The sequence below is a fragment of the Callithrix jacchus genome, chromosome 11 (assembly GCF_049354715.1).
Source record: "Callithrix jacchus isolate 240 chromosome 11, calJac240_pri, whole genome shotgun sequence".
Classification (NCBI taxonomy): Eukaryota; Metazoa; Chordata; class Mammalia; order Primates; family Cebidae; genus Callithrix; species Callithrix jacchus.
Genome location: NC_133512.1, coordinates 114,957,518 through 114,974,486, shown reverse-complemented (window position 1 = coordinate 114,974,486; position 16,969 = coordinate 114,957,518). Strand labels below are relative to the sequence as shown.

The window sequence follows — 16,969 nt, the reverse complement described above, 5'->3', positions numbered from 1 at the left end:
CCCCTCTTCCTATAACACACCCACCAACCCACACCCCTTCCTCTGACCCTCCCCTGCCTGTAGGCTCCCTCAATGCCCCTACATCTGAGTTCTCCTCATCTAGCCAAGAGGGAGGACATGCCACTCAGTGGTGCCTCTGGGATGCTCACCGTTCTCTGTGATTATCCTGGGCACCTCCTTGGCTGCAGGGGAGTAGCACTGGATCTGATTGCCCACCACCAGCCCATCCATCTCTGACAGGTCCTCAAAGGTGCAGTTGACGCCAGCTGACAGCTCCGGGACATTGTACGTCTCCAGGACCAGCTGTGAACAGCCAGGCAGGGGGAGAGAAGGAGGAAGGTGAAATGGGAAAAGGACGGGTATGGAATAAAAAAAAAGAAAGTGGGAGAGTGAGAGAGATCACAGGGAAAGCAAAGACAAGCAAGAGGCAACATTAACACAGAGAAGAGACTCAGGTTATTAGGAGAGCAGCACAGAGGCAGTGGTGAGATGCAAAGAAACAGAGTCAAAAGAAACCTCATTCAGACCGATTTGGCCACAGGAAACAAGGAGGCTTAGGGGATTTGTGTGCTGAGAGAAGGTCAGGCAGGACCGAGGCATGGCTGATGGAGCACCTCTTCAGCCATTAGGCCCAATATTGGAAAAACAGAAACACCAACCACTAAGTGCCCAGTGCTAGCACTTGGAAGTCACCCGTGCCCCTTTGTCTCTCTCTACAGGCATCCTTCCCATTTTATAGTTGAAGATATCGTTTCCAGCACCCTTTATCACTCTCTGTTACCCTTTGATCACATTTGGTGACAGTACACCTTGTCTTCCTACGCTTTATGAATAGAGCTTCTTCCCCAATATTCCTGTTCCTGTTCCCCTCTTGCATCTCCCCAAGGACACTTATTCTTTAATATCCTGCACCCTTCTCTGAAGCTGCTTCTGCTGGCCAGGCTAGGGTCTTGAGCTAAGGCACGTTTTGGTGAGGAGAGAGTTCTCCTTACATCCCTGGACCCCAACCCCACCCCCACGACCCTTACCAGCACGTTGTACTGAGAGACGGAGATATTGTTGGGATGCACCGTCAGCCGGACACACTGCTTCATCTCCGAGGCAAACCTGCGGGGCTCCTTGGACCGCTCACATCGCTCCTTCCGGGTGCAACTGGGAAGGACATACCCTCGAGTTACTCAGGAGATGGCCATTGGTCCAGGGAGGGCCGGATGCTGAGGTCAGGCGTTTCCAGCAGTTCCCAGGATGTATCCAAACTCAATGCACCCAGAGCTGACGTTTTTGTGTCTTTCCTCAAGCTTGGTCCTCCTTCATCATTCCCAAGTTTTAGACAGGATGGCAATGCCAATCACCTCTTGCCAAAGGCAGAAACTTGAGAGTCATCCTAACTCCCCTCATCCTCTCCAAACTCATTTAAGAAGTTGAGTGGTTCTGTCTATTCACCCTCTCTGCACATCTTTAGCCCTTGCCATTCTCTTCCCCTCCATAGACAACCTAAGATTTGTTTTCTTCATGTGGAAAACACACTTCCTTGTCTTTGAACATGCCAGTTACTCTGCTGGACTTCCCCCTCCTCGCTTCTCCACCTGTCCAATTCCTACCTTTCCGTCCAGCAGTGGCTCAAGATGCACCTGCAATCTCTCCTGCATACCCTAGGTGAAGTGAAGAGCTTCCTCCTACGATTCCGTAGCACCCTGGAGTCTCCTACTCCAAGAAGTCTGGATCTTGTTAGATTACATGGCAAGTATTGGGCTAAGTGCAGCTCTCTCCTACTAAGTAGGAGCTTCTCAGAAAAAAAAAGCAGTTATGTTTGATTAATTTTGGAATCCCTTTGGGTAGGCAGGTGGGAATGAGGGAAGGAAGGATCAAAGGAGCTAAGAACTATAGTTAAAAGCTTGCTCTAGGCTGGGTGTGGTGGCTCGTGCCTGTAATCTCAGAACTTTGGGAGGCTGATGGGGGCAGATCACAAGGTCAGGAGTTTGAGACCAGCCTGACCAACATAGTGAAACCCCATCTCTACTAAAAATACAAAAATTAGCCAGGTATGGTGGCACTCACCTGTAATCCCAGCTACTCAGGTAGCTGAGGCAGGAAAATTGCTTGAACCCGGGAGGTGGAGGTTGCAGTGAGCCGAGATAAAAAAGAAAAAAAAAGCTTGCTTTGGATCAGAATCTCTGCTCTATCTAAGGTTTGCTGTTTACTGCCCTGTGCTGTCCAAAGTGCATGGTTTCACAGGTGGACCATGTCCAGTGTAACCTGGGATCTTAGAGTCCTAGCTGATGAAGGCTTGTAAAAGATGCATGCAAAAACCATGGACCTGCCTCAAATGCTGGACCTCCCTCACTGTGTCGAGTTGTCTGCATTTCAGGGAACAGTATTTAATCCAAGCAGGTGAACCTTGTGGACATGGGGCTTCACCAAGTGACCATGATTTGGAAACTCTGGACTACAGATTCTATTGTGGGGTCAGGGCAAGAAGGGTCCTCAGGAGGGACAAGATGAGAGAAGATGAGATGGCAGGGAAGTCACTCCAGAGTGGCTGATCTCTTTTGATTAAAGAGAAAAGATTTTGCAGAGAAAGGAAGACATCAGGAGCTACTGCAGGGCAGGAGGGAGCCCCAGGCAAGGAGTTTATTAGGACACAGGACAGCCAGGGATGGGGAATCCACACGGGGAGGGGGCCTTGGGGAGGGAACGACTGTCTCAGGAAGCAGACAGGTGTGGTGTGGGGCAAGGAGATGAGGGAAGGGGGCACCTGGATGCCCTGAGCTGCTCTTGGGGTAACTCAGGTTCAGAGGAAGGCTATGGGGGTTTCTTCTTCCACCTTTGGCAACAGTAGGAGGGACAGCCTGGGTGGAGATCCTGAGAGAAGAATCTAGCAAATGAAGGAGAAATCACTGAAGGCTATGGACTGAAGCTGTCCCTCTAAGGATGGGATAAATGGAAGGACACGGGAACAGAACACAGGACTTCAGAATAGATTGGTATGTAATGCAAAGTAAAAAACAATCCTGAATGGTACATTCATGGCTACAAGGTATGAGTGCTTATTAATAGGGACATGATACGGGATTTACATTCACTAGTGTTTAAGTCTCATAACGGTGCTGTCATAAACCTCACCTTGTCGGGATGTGCTGGGACACAGACGTGCCCTGCAGCCTGGGCTCCACGATGGAGCTCTGAAGCTTCCAGACTGAGAAGTCAGGGGCAGACCCCTTGCTGCAGACTAAGCCAGTTCTCCTTGCCATCCGGATGCCCCCTTCACATCCTTAGGGCAATTCAAACATTTTCCCCTCAATCTTTTTGTCTAGGCTAATCACGATTTTTGCTTGGCACTGGGAAGCACTTTGAATGTTACTGCAGCTTGTTGGATGAAGATACATTGTCCAGAGAGTGCTTCTAGAAACCCCCTCCCAGGAGTGAAGGATCAGACATGAGTGTGGTCACCCCCGTGGCACTTCCTTGCTGCTCCAGCTGACCGATGGCAACAAGAGTGTCTGCCTAAAAGACTTGGAAGTTAATTTACCAGGCCAGCTCCTCTTCGAGGACTCCATTACCTTCAGCCATTAAGCTAATGTTATGGACTTTTCCAGAGTGTCTGCACTGACGTCGCTATTAATAGTGTTATTACTCCCATTAACAGCAGACCCGGAGAGCTGGTACGGGCTTAAATTATTCACTGACTCCCCAACTTTGAAGTTCCTATTTCTAAGAGCAATCAGTAGGTCTGAAAAATGTCTTTGATTAAATTATGAAGAGAGGGAAAAGCAGAGCTGTTTCCAGGCCAAACATCACCTGGAGTTACCAAATAGAGGTGCAGACAGAAAAGACAGGACTCTTTCTTTCTTCTGGGGATGGCGGGGGAGGTGGCACACAGGTGTTTGTTCAGAGGATCTCAGGTCAAGTTCTACCCTCACTGCTTGCTGCTTCCAAAGTTCATGTGATTGCATCTTGCCACTGCTCCTGAGAGCTCCAATGGAACTACTCATCACCTTCTCTCAATTTTAGGTTTTACAGGGAAGCCACCTATAATTTGCATTTTTTTTTTTTTTTTTAGACAGAGTCTCACTCTGTCACCAGGCTGGAGTGCAGTAGTATGATCTTGGCTCACTGCAACCTTTGTCTCCTGGGTTCAAGTAATTCCACTGCCTCAGCCTCCTGAGTAGCTGGGATTACAGACGCATACCACCACGCCTGGCTAATTTTTTGTATTTTAGTAGAGATAAGGTTTCACCATGTTGGCCAGAATGGTCTCAATCTACTGACCCTGTGATCCTCCTGCCTCAGCCTCCCAAAGTGCTGGGATTACGGGCATGTAATTTACAATTTCAAACGTCACATTTAACCGTATGATCTTGGGCAAATTATTTAAATCTTGGTGCCTCAGCTTTCTCATCTATAAAATGGGGACAAAACAATATCTACCTAATAAGGTTGTTATGAGGATTAAATGAGATTATGTGAGTAAAGCATTTAGGGCAGGGCATAGCTCACAGTAAGCCCTCAAAAATGTTAGCTAGTATTATCATTCTATCCTTTCTCTGGTATCCTCATTTGACCTTGTCAAACTGTAGCTGATGCAGAACGACAGATCTCTCTCTTTCTTTTAGAATGAGTGTTTTTCATTTTTAGTTATTATTATTGTTTTTGAGACAGGGTCTGGTTCTGTCACCCAGTATGAAATGCAGTGGCATAATCTCAGCTCTCTGTGACCTCCATCTCCATCTCTGTGATGGCTCAAGGCATCCTCCCACTTCAGCCTCCCAAGTCTGGGACTATAGGCACATACCACCATGCCCAGCTAACTTGTTTGTTTGTTTGTTTGTTTGTTTTTTGTAGAGACAAGGTTTCACCATGTTGCCCAGGCTAGTATCAAACTCTTCATCTAAAGCAATCCACTCATCTTGGCCTCCTAGAGTGCTGGGATTACAGGCATGAGCCACTGTGCCCAGCCCAGAACCACAGATCTTCTCTAAGACTGGCCCTTGGGGCAAATCAAAGACAAAGAAAGATAGGGCCGCAGCAGTTTTCCTCTTAATGAAGGAGAAGGACAACCCAGAGGTCAGGAGGGAGAAAAGAGGGAAAGAATGGTCTGGGCCATCATTCTGTTTTCTTAATAGCTGTATTGAGAACTTAGCTATCTTAGTGGAAAGTCAAGTTTAAGGTCAGAGCCAGGGATGTTTTGACATTTCTACTATCCGGCAGGACATGAGGGTGGAGGCTGCAAATGTCCAAAAGCACAGACAATTGACCTTAACTGTGATAGGATCATGGAAGGGGAGGTGTGAATTCCTGCTGGTTTCTCCTGGGGTCCATCAAGGCCTTCTGCTTTTCTAGGACTGTGATTCCAAATAGCCCAGACCAGAGCTGGGAAATGTGCAAAGGGTTAATTCATGACCTGAGAGGCAGGGAGTGGTGGCTAAGATGTTTCCTTCCAAGAGGCTTCAGGGACTCGTAAAGCACGTCCCTTAGCTCCACTGTACCTTTGACATGAAGAAATCCCTGCTTCATCCATCTCCCAGGCAGGAAAACTGATACGGATTCAGACAGTGCATATGCTGTGTGACTTGAAATTTTTTGATATTCTTCTCTGCATGCCGATGTCACCTCTGCCCCAAATACAAACCTGAAGATGCCAGCAGGAAGCAGACCCCAAGAGAATACACCAGAGCCCCAGAGGTTGAGTCCCTCCTCTGACCTCTCTTCCTCATTCCACTTCTACAGTTCATCTTGTCCAGCCTCAGATCAGAGGTGCAAGAAGCCCCCATGGAGAAAGGCCCTAGGGCCCCTGGAAGGGGTTATTATTCAAGCCAGTGGTTCCAATGAGATTATCCTCTCTAATGAAGCAGCTACCTCCGCCCGCCCCTAAGCCTGAACTTTCACTGCTGGAGAATTCCCAGCCAAGTGGAAAATTAGAAGGGAGAGGAACGAAGGAAGGAAGGGGGTGAGGGAGAGGGAGAGAGGTGGTGATTAAGTTCTCTAGAAATTAATTCCTAAATACAGCAATAGAAATATTAACTCCCGGTGCTGCTGGCCAGGCAAACAAATTTCAATTTGGAAACAGGGCTATCTGTGAGTCCAGCCTGAGTGAGCCTCCAAGCTTGAAAGGGTCATTGCTGGTCCATCTCCCTGGGCTTTCCAGCATGTGTTTATCAGGCTTAGACATCAGAACTTGCTCCTTATTTATCCCTGCAGATGATCCCCAATCCTTAACATTTCACATTGACCATGACCTATGCTTAAGGTGCACCATCTGTGCTTAGAATTGAGAAGACCGAAAAAGAAAGGGGGTAAGAGTGAGGGCCTTCCCTAGTGGACCTCTAATAACAAAGTTAGGATAATTTAGAATACCTACTCAACTAGGAGATTCTTGGAGGATTTTGTCATTGTCATCACATCCTGGGACCCTGACAAGGGAAGGGACTAGGATTCCTATTCATTATCCTTGTCCTCCTTGAGAATGGCCACAGTAATGGATAGATGCATGTGTGTGGCTTGGAGAAAGTAGAGTAGCTAGTACAGGAATTCCTAAGCAGGTGGTTGTTTTAAGAGGTTTCGTATATGAAGGGGTAGACCAGGTGAGTCCTTTCAATGTTACAATTCTAGGATCTAGTGACTGACACCATGGTCTCGTGGAAGTTGAAGTATTTGGATTGTGCCATGTAAATACTTAGGATGAAGCCCAAGGTTCTGCTGTAATTTTCCCTCTGCCATCAGTTGCTGGCAACTGGACCCATAGTCCCTTGCCATCTCTAAAGATCCAAAGATCCAAAATCAACCTAAGAAGCACCTGAATCAGATTTATCCATGCCTCCCCTAAAGCGGGAGGGCACAGAACTCAGAAGAAACCAACAGGCTCAGGAGTTGAGTGGAGGCCCAAGAACCTTTCTGGGCTTACGTAGCAACCAAGGCATCCTGTCCCACCACAATCAGCTCAGATTCTGGGCTTGCAGCCTGCACTGAGGAACCATGTGCTGCCCTGGGTCCCTGACTGGATTCTGACCTTGGTAACCATGCCTTGAATGAATAGTCTATTGAACAAACCCTTAGATGAGAGGTAAAATGACCTGGAAATGTTCCTTTTTTTTTTCCAGATGATCCCAACCCAAACCAAATTACAGGTAGCAGCTGCGAAAAGAGAAAGTGAGGTGGGCTTGTCATTCTCTTCTCTTCATCAGTGGGTGACTCTATTAGGGCCTATTAATTTTCTACTAAGGTTGAGGAGAGGTTAGGAAAGAAAAGGTGTGGAGCAGAGCAGGAGTGGAGGGAGGGAGAGGGAGGGAAAGGGAGGAGAAGGATAAAAGGAGGAGGAGACAGCAAAGGCATCACTGCAGGCGAATCCGTTCACTTTCTAATTCAGTCGGTAACAAGGAGAAAGCTGCCTATTACCCGAGACACACTCCAACAATTACTCCAGTTGATTCTGATCAGCTTTATACTAGACTTTATCCAACGGCCTGGTGTCTTCATGTCTATTAACATCACCAAGTCCAGTAGGCTTGGTGCAAGGGAGCGCTTTGCCCTGTGCCCGCCGGGCTGCTCCATCCTACGTGGCCCAGGGCAGCATGATTGAATGAGGTGTTTGAATGCTGGAATATGGGTGTGTATGCCTGGAATGAAACCTCAGAGGTAGGCCAGCTCCTCAGGGATTCAAGTCATTAGACTGGGAGGGGCATTAAGGGCTTGAGTAGACCACAGGTCTTTTCTAATTCATACGAGAAGATAGCATTTTTGGCTTACCATCCTCCGGTCATGAAGCATGTGGGGTGTGTGTGTGTGTGTGTGTGTGTGTATTGGGGGCTTGGTGGGAGAGGCAGGGTTAAAAAAGAAAAGGTCCATTTCCTTAAGTCATACTATGTCTTTGCTAAGACATGGAAAGGAAAATTCCAATATACTAATATCTAGCCTGGGAGTCATTCCTTTGAACCAGAGGCTGATAACGTTTTGGCAAAGAGTCAAGGAAAACCCTCACACATAGACTGCAAAAAGGTTGCTGGGTGGAAGTGGACATCAACCATTCCTCAAGATTGATTGTGTAGGCCTTAGGCAGGCAGCCGCAGGAGAGATCACTGACCTAGCAGATTAGTGTTAAGTAGCCCTTGAATATAGGTTTAAAAACTGAGAGAGCGGGGCTGTGGGATGTGCTCGGGAGAAGCACGGCAGGACTTGCCCTTTGCAATCAGCTTGTATGTCGTGAAGTGGACATTGGCATGGCTGGTTGAAGCCTTCCAAGGGGAGGAAAACTTCTCAATAGTGGGTTGACTCCAGCACCAGCCACAGCCCTCCAATCCTGGGAATGGAAGAGGAGGGGGACCAGGAGGAGGCTCTGGGGTCCAACTGTAGCCTCTGCTCCCACAGTCATGGCCACTTGGGCCGTGTCAGGCGTGAGGACCTGCTGCATTGCAGGCCTAGCGAGGGGCTTCATGCAGGTCCCCTCCCTTACTTTTCATAGCGTGGCTATAAGATAGTTCCTTTCATCCACACTTAGAGCTGAAGAAACTGAACCCAGACTGGATCTGTTCATAGACAGGTCCTTAGTTGTGACTAAGTTGTAATCCATCCTTTCTGCTCTGAAAAGCAGTGCCTTTCCTCTCCTTCCACTCTCTCTCGCCATCTTGGAAGAAACCATATAGAAGAGAATAGAAGTGACTTCCTGAAAAGTAACCCCTGCCAACCCATCCAGAGGAGGGCATTCTTCCAACAGAAGAAATCTGGGAAGAGGCAGGGTCACAAGGGGGTGAGAGGGAGACTTTATAAAAAGCTGATCTTATCCTTCCCCTGTGATGTCTTGGGTTACATGAGCCTCCCAGGAGTGACGCTGATGACTTTTCTTAAGAAAGGTAACGTCTGGGCCAATCGATGTGGCTGGGTCTGCCAGGCAGGATCCCATTACCTGCTGAGACTGAGACAGGCTTCTTTGCCTGGGCACGAAGCCATGGGAGGGAAAGATGGAGAGGGGGTTGGGGACCTGCCAAGCCTGGTCACTGGAAAAAATGTTTCTGGCCCAGGACAGGAGGCAGCTGTGATGGGGTGAAGGCAGAGTGGGCTAGTAGGCTTTCCTTTACCTTCACCCAAGTCAGAATGGGTCAGCTGAGAAACAAGGAATAAAGGTTCAAAACTCAGAGCCACCTCAATACTCAGCATTGTTGAAGCTGTTATTGCCATCAGAGATGGGCAAGCCTGTGGGCCCAGGCCAGGGGCTACCAAAGAGAGTGACCGAGTAACCCTGTGTGCTACCGGGTTGGCAGGTGAGTGCTTCATGACGATTAAGAATAGCAGAAGAGAGGATTTAAATTACATGAGCCTTTCTTAAGCATGCTGTGTGCAACCCACCTGTGCCTTTGCTGCTACAAACAGCCCATTCAGCCACGTGAGCCACCTGTTCACAGAGGCCCTGCCCTCGCACTGCTCACTCTCAACCCCTCTCTCTGCCTCTTTCCCTCTTCCTCTCTTGCTCTCTCTCTCTCTTACACCCTTCTGCTGCCCTTCTCTTCCACAAAGCTACCACCACCTCACTCCCTTCAACCCTGGGGAAAGTTGGCAAAAGAGACTGAGAAAATGGACTTCTCCTGACACCTCAAGGAACCCTTTTCCTGCTGTCCTGGTCTTCCTGCATGAAGATCAGTCTTGCTGGGGCCACTCAGCAAGCGACAGAGTCACTTGGCACAGGGTCTTGGCCATGGTGGGGGCCTAAGAAATGCAGTAATTCTAGTAAACTCCCAGCCTGAATCCAAGGCCTGGTTCCCCAAAAGCTTTAGGGTAGAGATGACCTAACAGAGTCACCTTCATATCACTAAGCCTGGCACACTGCCAGGCATGGAGGGAGAAGGGCAGGTCTGAGAGATCTACAGATAAATTTGTGAGTGTGAACACAGCACTCCCTGGAAGCAATTAAACCTGCCACTCTTGCCACCTGACTTCCTTCCTAGCAAATGTAGGCCCCCTCAGAGCAAGCATCCATAGGCTCTCTCTGGCTGCCCTCAACCTCCTGCACTGACCTGCCAGCCCCCAGCCTTCTCCTTTCTCTCCTGCTGGGCCCACTTCCTCATGCGTCTCTCCAAGCCATGGACATCCAGTTTATTCTCATGAAAGTGAAAGGGATGGCAGATCAGGAGGAGCAATATCTGGCTTTGACCTGAACCTGAGGAACTAGGGAAGAAAGGCCCGCTGGGAAGCACTGGGAAGGAGAGAACTCTCTGGATGGATTAAGGAAGTGTTTCATATCTTGACAGACATGTGGATTACAGGGGTGCTTGCATTTGTCAAAGCTTTGAAGCTGTACATTTAAGATCTGTGCATCTCATTCTATCTAAATTTAAAATTGTACCTTTATTGAAAACATCTTAGAAATTGAAGGACCTATGCTACTTGTCCAGGACCTGAATTTTAGAGCCTGGATTTCAGGACCTCAGAAATCCATACCTGAGGGATTTCAGGCCTTCCCTTAAGGAACTCAAGGACTCATTATGCCTGAGACTGCCACCAGAGATGGGGACGGTGCCTGCTCTTGTAGCAAGGATGTATTCGAGTTTAAGAGAGTGTTTCTAACTTCTAGAGGCACTCTTTGCAAGGGAGCTGTGGGGAAAGGTGTGGGGAGACAAGATTGTACCCCCACCTTCTTATAGTTGAAAAGGACCTGGCTCTATGTGGGCCAGGGAGGATGGATTTACTGAGTGTCTCAGTGGGAAGGCAGCCTTGGCCTATGGGGGCTCTTGAGCTCTGTCCTCCTGGAAGAGTTGGGCTTCACCAACTATGTTAGTACAATTCTCATACCTGAGCCTGCCTTCCTCAGGTCATGGACATAACCAGGAGGCTCAAGGCCACGAATGACAGGACCTTGATCTGGCAGAGCATCTGGGACCTCTGTAACGTCCCATATCAATCACCTCCTTTTATCTTCGTGCCACCACTGTGAGAAGGTACTGTGCTCCCTCTTTAAAACAAGGATGCCAAGTTTCTGACATATGGAGTTATCGTGGAATCTATTTGCAAATTCAACTAACTGCTAACGTTTATTTGTCACAAAAATTGGTACCTGTGAACACGCACAGGGCAGTGGAAAATCTGAATGCTTCGGCACACACTGCCCGCTGAGGTGGGACAAGGCAGCCTCAGCTTCTTGTTTTAGCTCTGGCTCAACAAACAAGTGTCCTCTTCAAGCCCTATTTAATGCCACATTTTTCCAATGTTGTTGGTGATTTTGCTGTTTAAAATAGTCCCCGAGTGTAGTCCTGCAGAAGGGCTGTCTAGTGATCCTGAGTGCAAGAAGGCCATGGTGTAGCTTATGGAGAAAATAGCTGTGTTGGGTAAGCCTTGTTCTGGGACGTGTTATGGTGCTGTTGGCAGTAAGGTCAAGCTTCACGAATCAACAATATATATTATGTAAGATGTCTTTAAACAGAAACACAGACAAAACAAGGTTATAGATGGATTTGCTGATGAAAATGTGACCAGAGGCTCCCAGGAACCTAACCCTGTATTCCTCCTAGGAGCAATGGGTTGGTATTCACTAACTCTGTGTTCTGGCGACTCTATGGAACATAAGTACCATGTGCAATGAGAACTGACTGCACTTGCCTAAAGCCACACAACACATTTCCAAGGCATGTGAACTTGAGTCCTCTGATTTGACTCCAGTCTCCCAGTGCTTCAACTTGCTGGCTCCACTGTGAGGCACCAGCAGCAGCAGCAGCAGCAGACAGTGATGACCACAAAGAGAACAACACTTGCACAGGCCCTGCCTTCTGCAGGCCGGTGCTTAACAAGGGCTGGTACTGCATGGACACAAGAAGAAGATACACATGTGTCAGGATAAAACATGGCACTGGGCTAAAGGGGTGAGGAGGGTCTAGCAGGAGCACCTGCCACTTAGACAAAGGGTGGGAACCCCCCAGGAAGAGAAGCATACAGCTAAAGCAGCGCTACTTGGAAAATCACCAGAGATCTGCAGAGTCACAAGAGGTGGGGCACCCATGAACTCATGGTCCTTCCCCAGCTTTGTCAACATTCCTGCCCCACCCTAAGCTACATTTCCCAGCGCTCCACAGCCCACCAGCACTGGCACTCACACCATCTCATTTGATTCACCAGTGACTCAGGGAGGTGGGGGAGACAGGCATCATCATGTTCAATTCACAGAGTAGGAGCTGGGATGAAAAGTCTGGCCTTGGGGGCAGGTGCCCAAGTTCATGTCCATGGCTGTTTTTATGCCATGCTGAGACTGGAACAGCTGGCTTCCCCAGGCAGGCTGAGGGCATGAACTTCCCAGACTTCACCTTGGCCTCCATCCACCCCCGTTTTCTGCCACTTGACAGGAGGCAGGTATGATGCTACGGAAGAGGAAACTGAGGCCATACAGAAAGTAGTGTCTTGTGCCTCCTCCTCTCATGCCTGCTTACCTTGCAGCCTGGCAGTGGGAGGTGGGGGTCCTTAAAGCCCCTCTGCTGCTTTCTCCAAACCTCAGAGCCCTCTCCGTTCACAGGGCTCCACGCTCTGTGGGGCTGGGACAGCACTGTGGTCAGAGACCACAGCTGACATGGAAACTGTCATTGGGCATGGAGTGTCAAGGAGGGACCAGATTTTCCGAATGCCTTTGAATTATGCCAGATAGGAAGGCCCCATGTCAGCATCAGCTGAGCTATCCTCAGCCAAGAAGAAAACAGGGTAGTCAAGGCCCCCAAGTAAGGCAATGCGTTTAGAGCACAGTCCCTTCCTGAGAGGCCTCACTGGGTGAGACAAAAAGAACTCATCTCTCTAACTTGCAAGGTATCATGCAGGGAACTCTTCCGGCCTGATCTGAGCCAATCTGCATTCTGAATGCAACCTCTGCCATCCTTTTCTATGCTGGCCCCCCCTAGACTCCCTTGCTCTCTGTTACCATGCAACTTTTCTCTACACTTGAGTCCATAGTTTCTGATCTGTCTGCGAGTTATATATATTTCAGAAAATGCTGGGCGCATTCAGGGTGGTACGGCCACAGACTGAGTTATGTATATTTCAGTGCAGCTCAGTAGTTCTTGTCTTTTTTTCCACCACACCCTACCTAAGGGATTTCAGATCTTCCCTTAAGGAACTCATGGACTCATTATGTCTGAGACTGCCACCCAGAGATGAGGAGGGTGTCTGTTATCTTAGCAAGGATGTATTCGAGTTTAAGCAGGTGTTTCCAACTTTTAGAGACACTCTTTGCAAGAGACAGGGGGAAAGACGAGGTCCTACTCCTACCTTCTTATAGTTGAAAATTATTGGTAAATGCCATTGGTCATCTCAAGCAGTTCAGATTCTTAGCAGGACTAAAGTACTTCTTAATTTGTAATGTTTGTGTCCAGGTCACAAAGTGGCACATTTCAAGTGTTGGCCAGAAACAACAATAGCTGGACTGGAACCAAATTTCTTTAGAGTGAGGTCCAACCATTGTTGCCTTCTCCAGGTACTGAAGGCAAGGATCTTTGGATCCCCAAAGAAAAGCCTTCAGCTTTCTGGTTGTCTCAGCCCTATTCCCACCCCTTGGTTTATTTACTGTTTACCTCCATTATAATGCCATTGCCTTCTTCTCTCTTCTACAGAATAAAACGGAGCCACATAAAAGGAGGCACATTGTCAAGTGGCCAGCACTCAGGCCTAGCTTTACTGGTCCAGTGACTACAGCCCAAATGCACTCACAGCCAGCTAATGGCTGACCCCACCTCTTGTGACTCTGTAGATCCCTGGTGATTTTCCAAATGGCTCTGCTTTAACTGTATGCTTCTCTTCCTGAGGGCTTCCCACCCTTTGTCTAAGTGGCAGGTGCTCCTGCTAGACCCTCCTCACCCCTTTGGCCCAGTGCCATGTTTTATTCTGACACATGTGTATCTTCTTCTTGGGTCCATGCAGTACCAGCCCTTGTTAAGCACAGGCTTGCAGAAGGCAGGGCCTGTGCAAGTGATTGGGGGCTGCAGTTCAAGTGTGTAACACCTGAGGACCCTCCCTGTTTGACAGCAGAGGGAAGGTCCTCAGGTGCTACACACTGTTCTGACAGCAGAGGGAAGGTCCTCAGGTGCTACACACTGTTTTGACAGCAGAGAGAGGGTCCTCAGGTGCTACACACTGTTTTGACAACAGAGGGATGGTCCAGGTGCTACACACTTGAACTGCAGCCCCCCAATCAGAAAATCTTATGGAGATGTTGAAGGAGATGTTAAGGAGATGTGGAATCACTAATGGGACAGCATATAACTTGTTCATGGTTTTGTGGCCAGCATGAACTTGGAGGAAAAAAAATATCCAATGCCTTTTTCCTGTTGTTGAGTCTTGGAAAGTCAGTCTCCAGCCCCGTAAGCAATAGTCAGGTAAGTCCAGGAATCCTGCTTCCTCCAGCCCTCCAGTGTATAATAACCCACCATGACAACCATATCCTGACCCATCATCATTTCCATCCTGCCACCACCATGTATTTCTTTTTTTAAATTTTTTAAATTTTTGTTTATTTTTTTATTTTTTTAAATTGCATTTTAGGTTTTGGGGTACATGTGCAGAACATGCAAGACAGTTGCACAGGTACACACATGGCAGTGTGTTTTGCTGCCTTCCTCCCCTTCACCCACATTTGGCATTTCTCCCCAGGCTATCCCTCCCCAGCTTCCCCCCCACCACTGTCCCTCCCCTATTCCACCCACTAGACCCCAGCGTGTAGTACTTCCTTCCCTGTGTCCATGTGTTCTCATTTTTCCTCACCTGCCTGTATTTCTTATGGGAATTTGGCAAATTTAAAGTGAAGTCAGAAAGAACAAAGGAAGGGAGATAACATGTGGAAAGAATGCAAGGAAGGAAGAGCAAGAATAGACCAGGAGAAAAGACAGATCAAAAGGAAGGGCAGTGATGACAGGGAGAGGAGGAAGGGAATCACTGGAGGAAGTGGGAGGTAGGAGGCGGCCTCCCATGGTACTCACGTGTTGTGCAGCACACACCAGCCACAGTGGGGGTCGCCCGAGCCAAGGCACTCGCCGCAGCTCCGATACTGACCACAGGACTCCACAGGGACTCTGGTGAGCTAGGACAGCAGGATAGGGAGAAGGTGGTCAAGATTTTGCAGAACACGCAATAGAGCACTAGAAGAGATGTTGCTCTAAATATCACACGTAGCACCCGAAATGTTGCAGAAGCACAGAAGTGCTTGGAGCTCAGTGTGGGAAGGGACCTTGAGTGACTATGTGTGAGTAGGTGGCCACATATGCATCCAGGGAGACAAGCAGCCCTGTGATTTTCTTAGAAGCCTCCATGAATACAGACTCCATACAGTCCATACTAAGTTGTTAGAAAATACATTTATATAGTGTTCATTTTGAAACCCCCAAATATCTCTACAAATGGTCAATTAATCATGTGTTTGTTTCCTATGGGCGTAATAAATGCAAATGGTCATTCTCACTCCCTCGTGGTTTCTTTTCCTATAGTGTTTCCCCTTCTTTCCAGTCCTCCTTCCAGTTTCATCATTTTTGCTGCTCCAGAGAGCATTTAGCCTGAGACCAAGACCCTTCTCTTTCTCTTCCTCCTTGCCATTTACCAAGATATCATAAGCTCACTCTGTAGCTGTTACTTGCCCGCTCTTTCTTTCCCATAATGTTGGCCAACTGGCTCTAAAAGCTTTCACTATGGTGCTTTCAAAGAGCAGCTGCTGCTATTTCTCCTCCTACCCACACTCTTTTCAGGACTAGAGGCTTCCTCTCCAACCCAAAACTTTATATTAGCTTTCACCAGCCGCCTGTTAATGTAAAATGTTCCACATGACATTTTTACTTAGCCCAAATGCTTCCATTTCCTGCATGCGCTTAAATATCTTTTGAATTTCTTTGTTCTCCAATGTAGCTTTGCCTTGATGTCTCTTTACATGACTTGCCAGCACCTGCTACATAGTAGGTACTTAATAATGATACACTGGATCAAACAGTTATTTTCTTTCTATAGCCTTGGTCTTTATTCTCCATTTTTCCAGTTTCTTCTTTACAAAAAGGTTTTTTTTTTTTTTTTTTTTTTTTTTTTTTTACATCATCTTTTTCCATTTGGGATACTTTTTTTTAATCTCAATGGAGAATCCTACCTGATGTTTCAGCTTGAGCTAAGAGAATTTGATGCGGCCGTCCTTTTTAATTTCTTGCCATCAGACGACAGGCACAGAAAACTATCAACTGTGCTGACCTGGCTGAACTCTCTCTGTTACACGAGCAAATTCAGAGGCCGTGTTTCCCCTGCTGTTTTATGGGGCATATGCCTCTGTAAAATGATGTCCGCTTGGCAGGGGCTACTTGTAACACGCGCACAGGCAAACTGGCACCAGAGCAGCTCAATTAGTCTCCAACCCTCTTTTGGAATTAATTAATAATTAATTCCAAACCCCACATGATCTCTTTTCCCTTAACTTTCTTTTTCCCTTTATACATCTTTTTGTTCTCCAAAGTACACACTGAGGGTTCTTAATGACCACACTGCGTTTTCACTTCTTTCGAGCAACCTTTTAGCCTCCCTCTCCCATTCTGACGGCTGTGACCTTGACCTTGGTGGCCCTTCCTCCACCTTCTCAGATGTCTTTTTTGCATATTTGGAATTTTATCTTTTATTACTGCTCATGTAGTCTGCATGGGCCATGCCTGGAGTCTGCGTACATACAACCTTCCTACCCTACTAATTAACCTAACAATTAGTTCCTTACGAATTACCCACACTGGCTCCACACTAGCCAAGAATTTCCCCTCTTCCTGTTGCGTGTTTAATTTCTCTTCCTTAAGTGAGCACAGACATGCTAGTCATGTAAGCATATAAATAGTTTGGCTCCTAACCCAAAGTACCTGGACTCCTAAGAATTCATGAGGGGTAATGAGGTCCACAAGCTATTTTCAATATTTCCCAAAGCCTAATGGAAATGGAATTGTTGCTGTTTTGTGTTTTTTAAGCATACTCAGTGATGTCCATCTCATATTAAAAATAGAAAGTA

The 16,969-nt window shown here is 47.6% G+C and overlaps 1 protein-coding gene across 8 annotated transcripts in view; it reads right to left on the bottom strand.

Annotated features, from left to right (window-relative positions):
- PLXNA4 (plexin A4) overlaps positions 1-16,969 on the bottom strand; it is a 458,580-nt gene that overhangs the window by 105,024 nt on the left and 336,587 nt on the right. For all 8 annotated transcript variants that reach the window (XM_078343727.1, XM_078343726.1, XM_078343725.1 and 5 more), the window contains 3 exons: positions 14,931-15,031; positions 1,029-1,152; positions 150-303 (listed from right to left, as the gene is read on the bottom strand). In XM_078343727.1, coding sequence (XP_078199853.1) covers positions 150-303; positions 1,029-1,152; positions 14,931-15,031 — 379 coding nt within the window. The remainder of the gene's footprint in view (positions 1-149; positions 304-1,028; positions 1,153-14,930; positions 15,032-16,969) is intronic.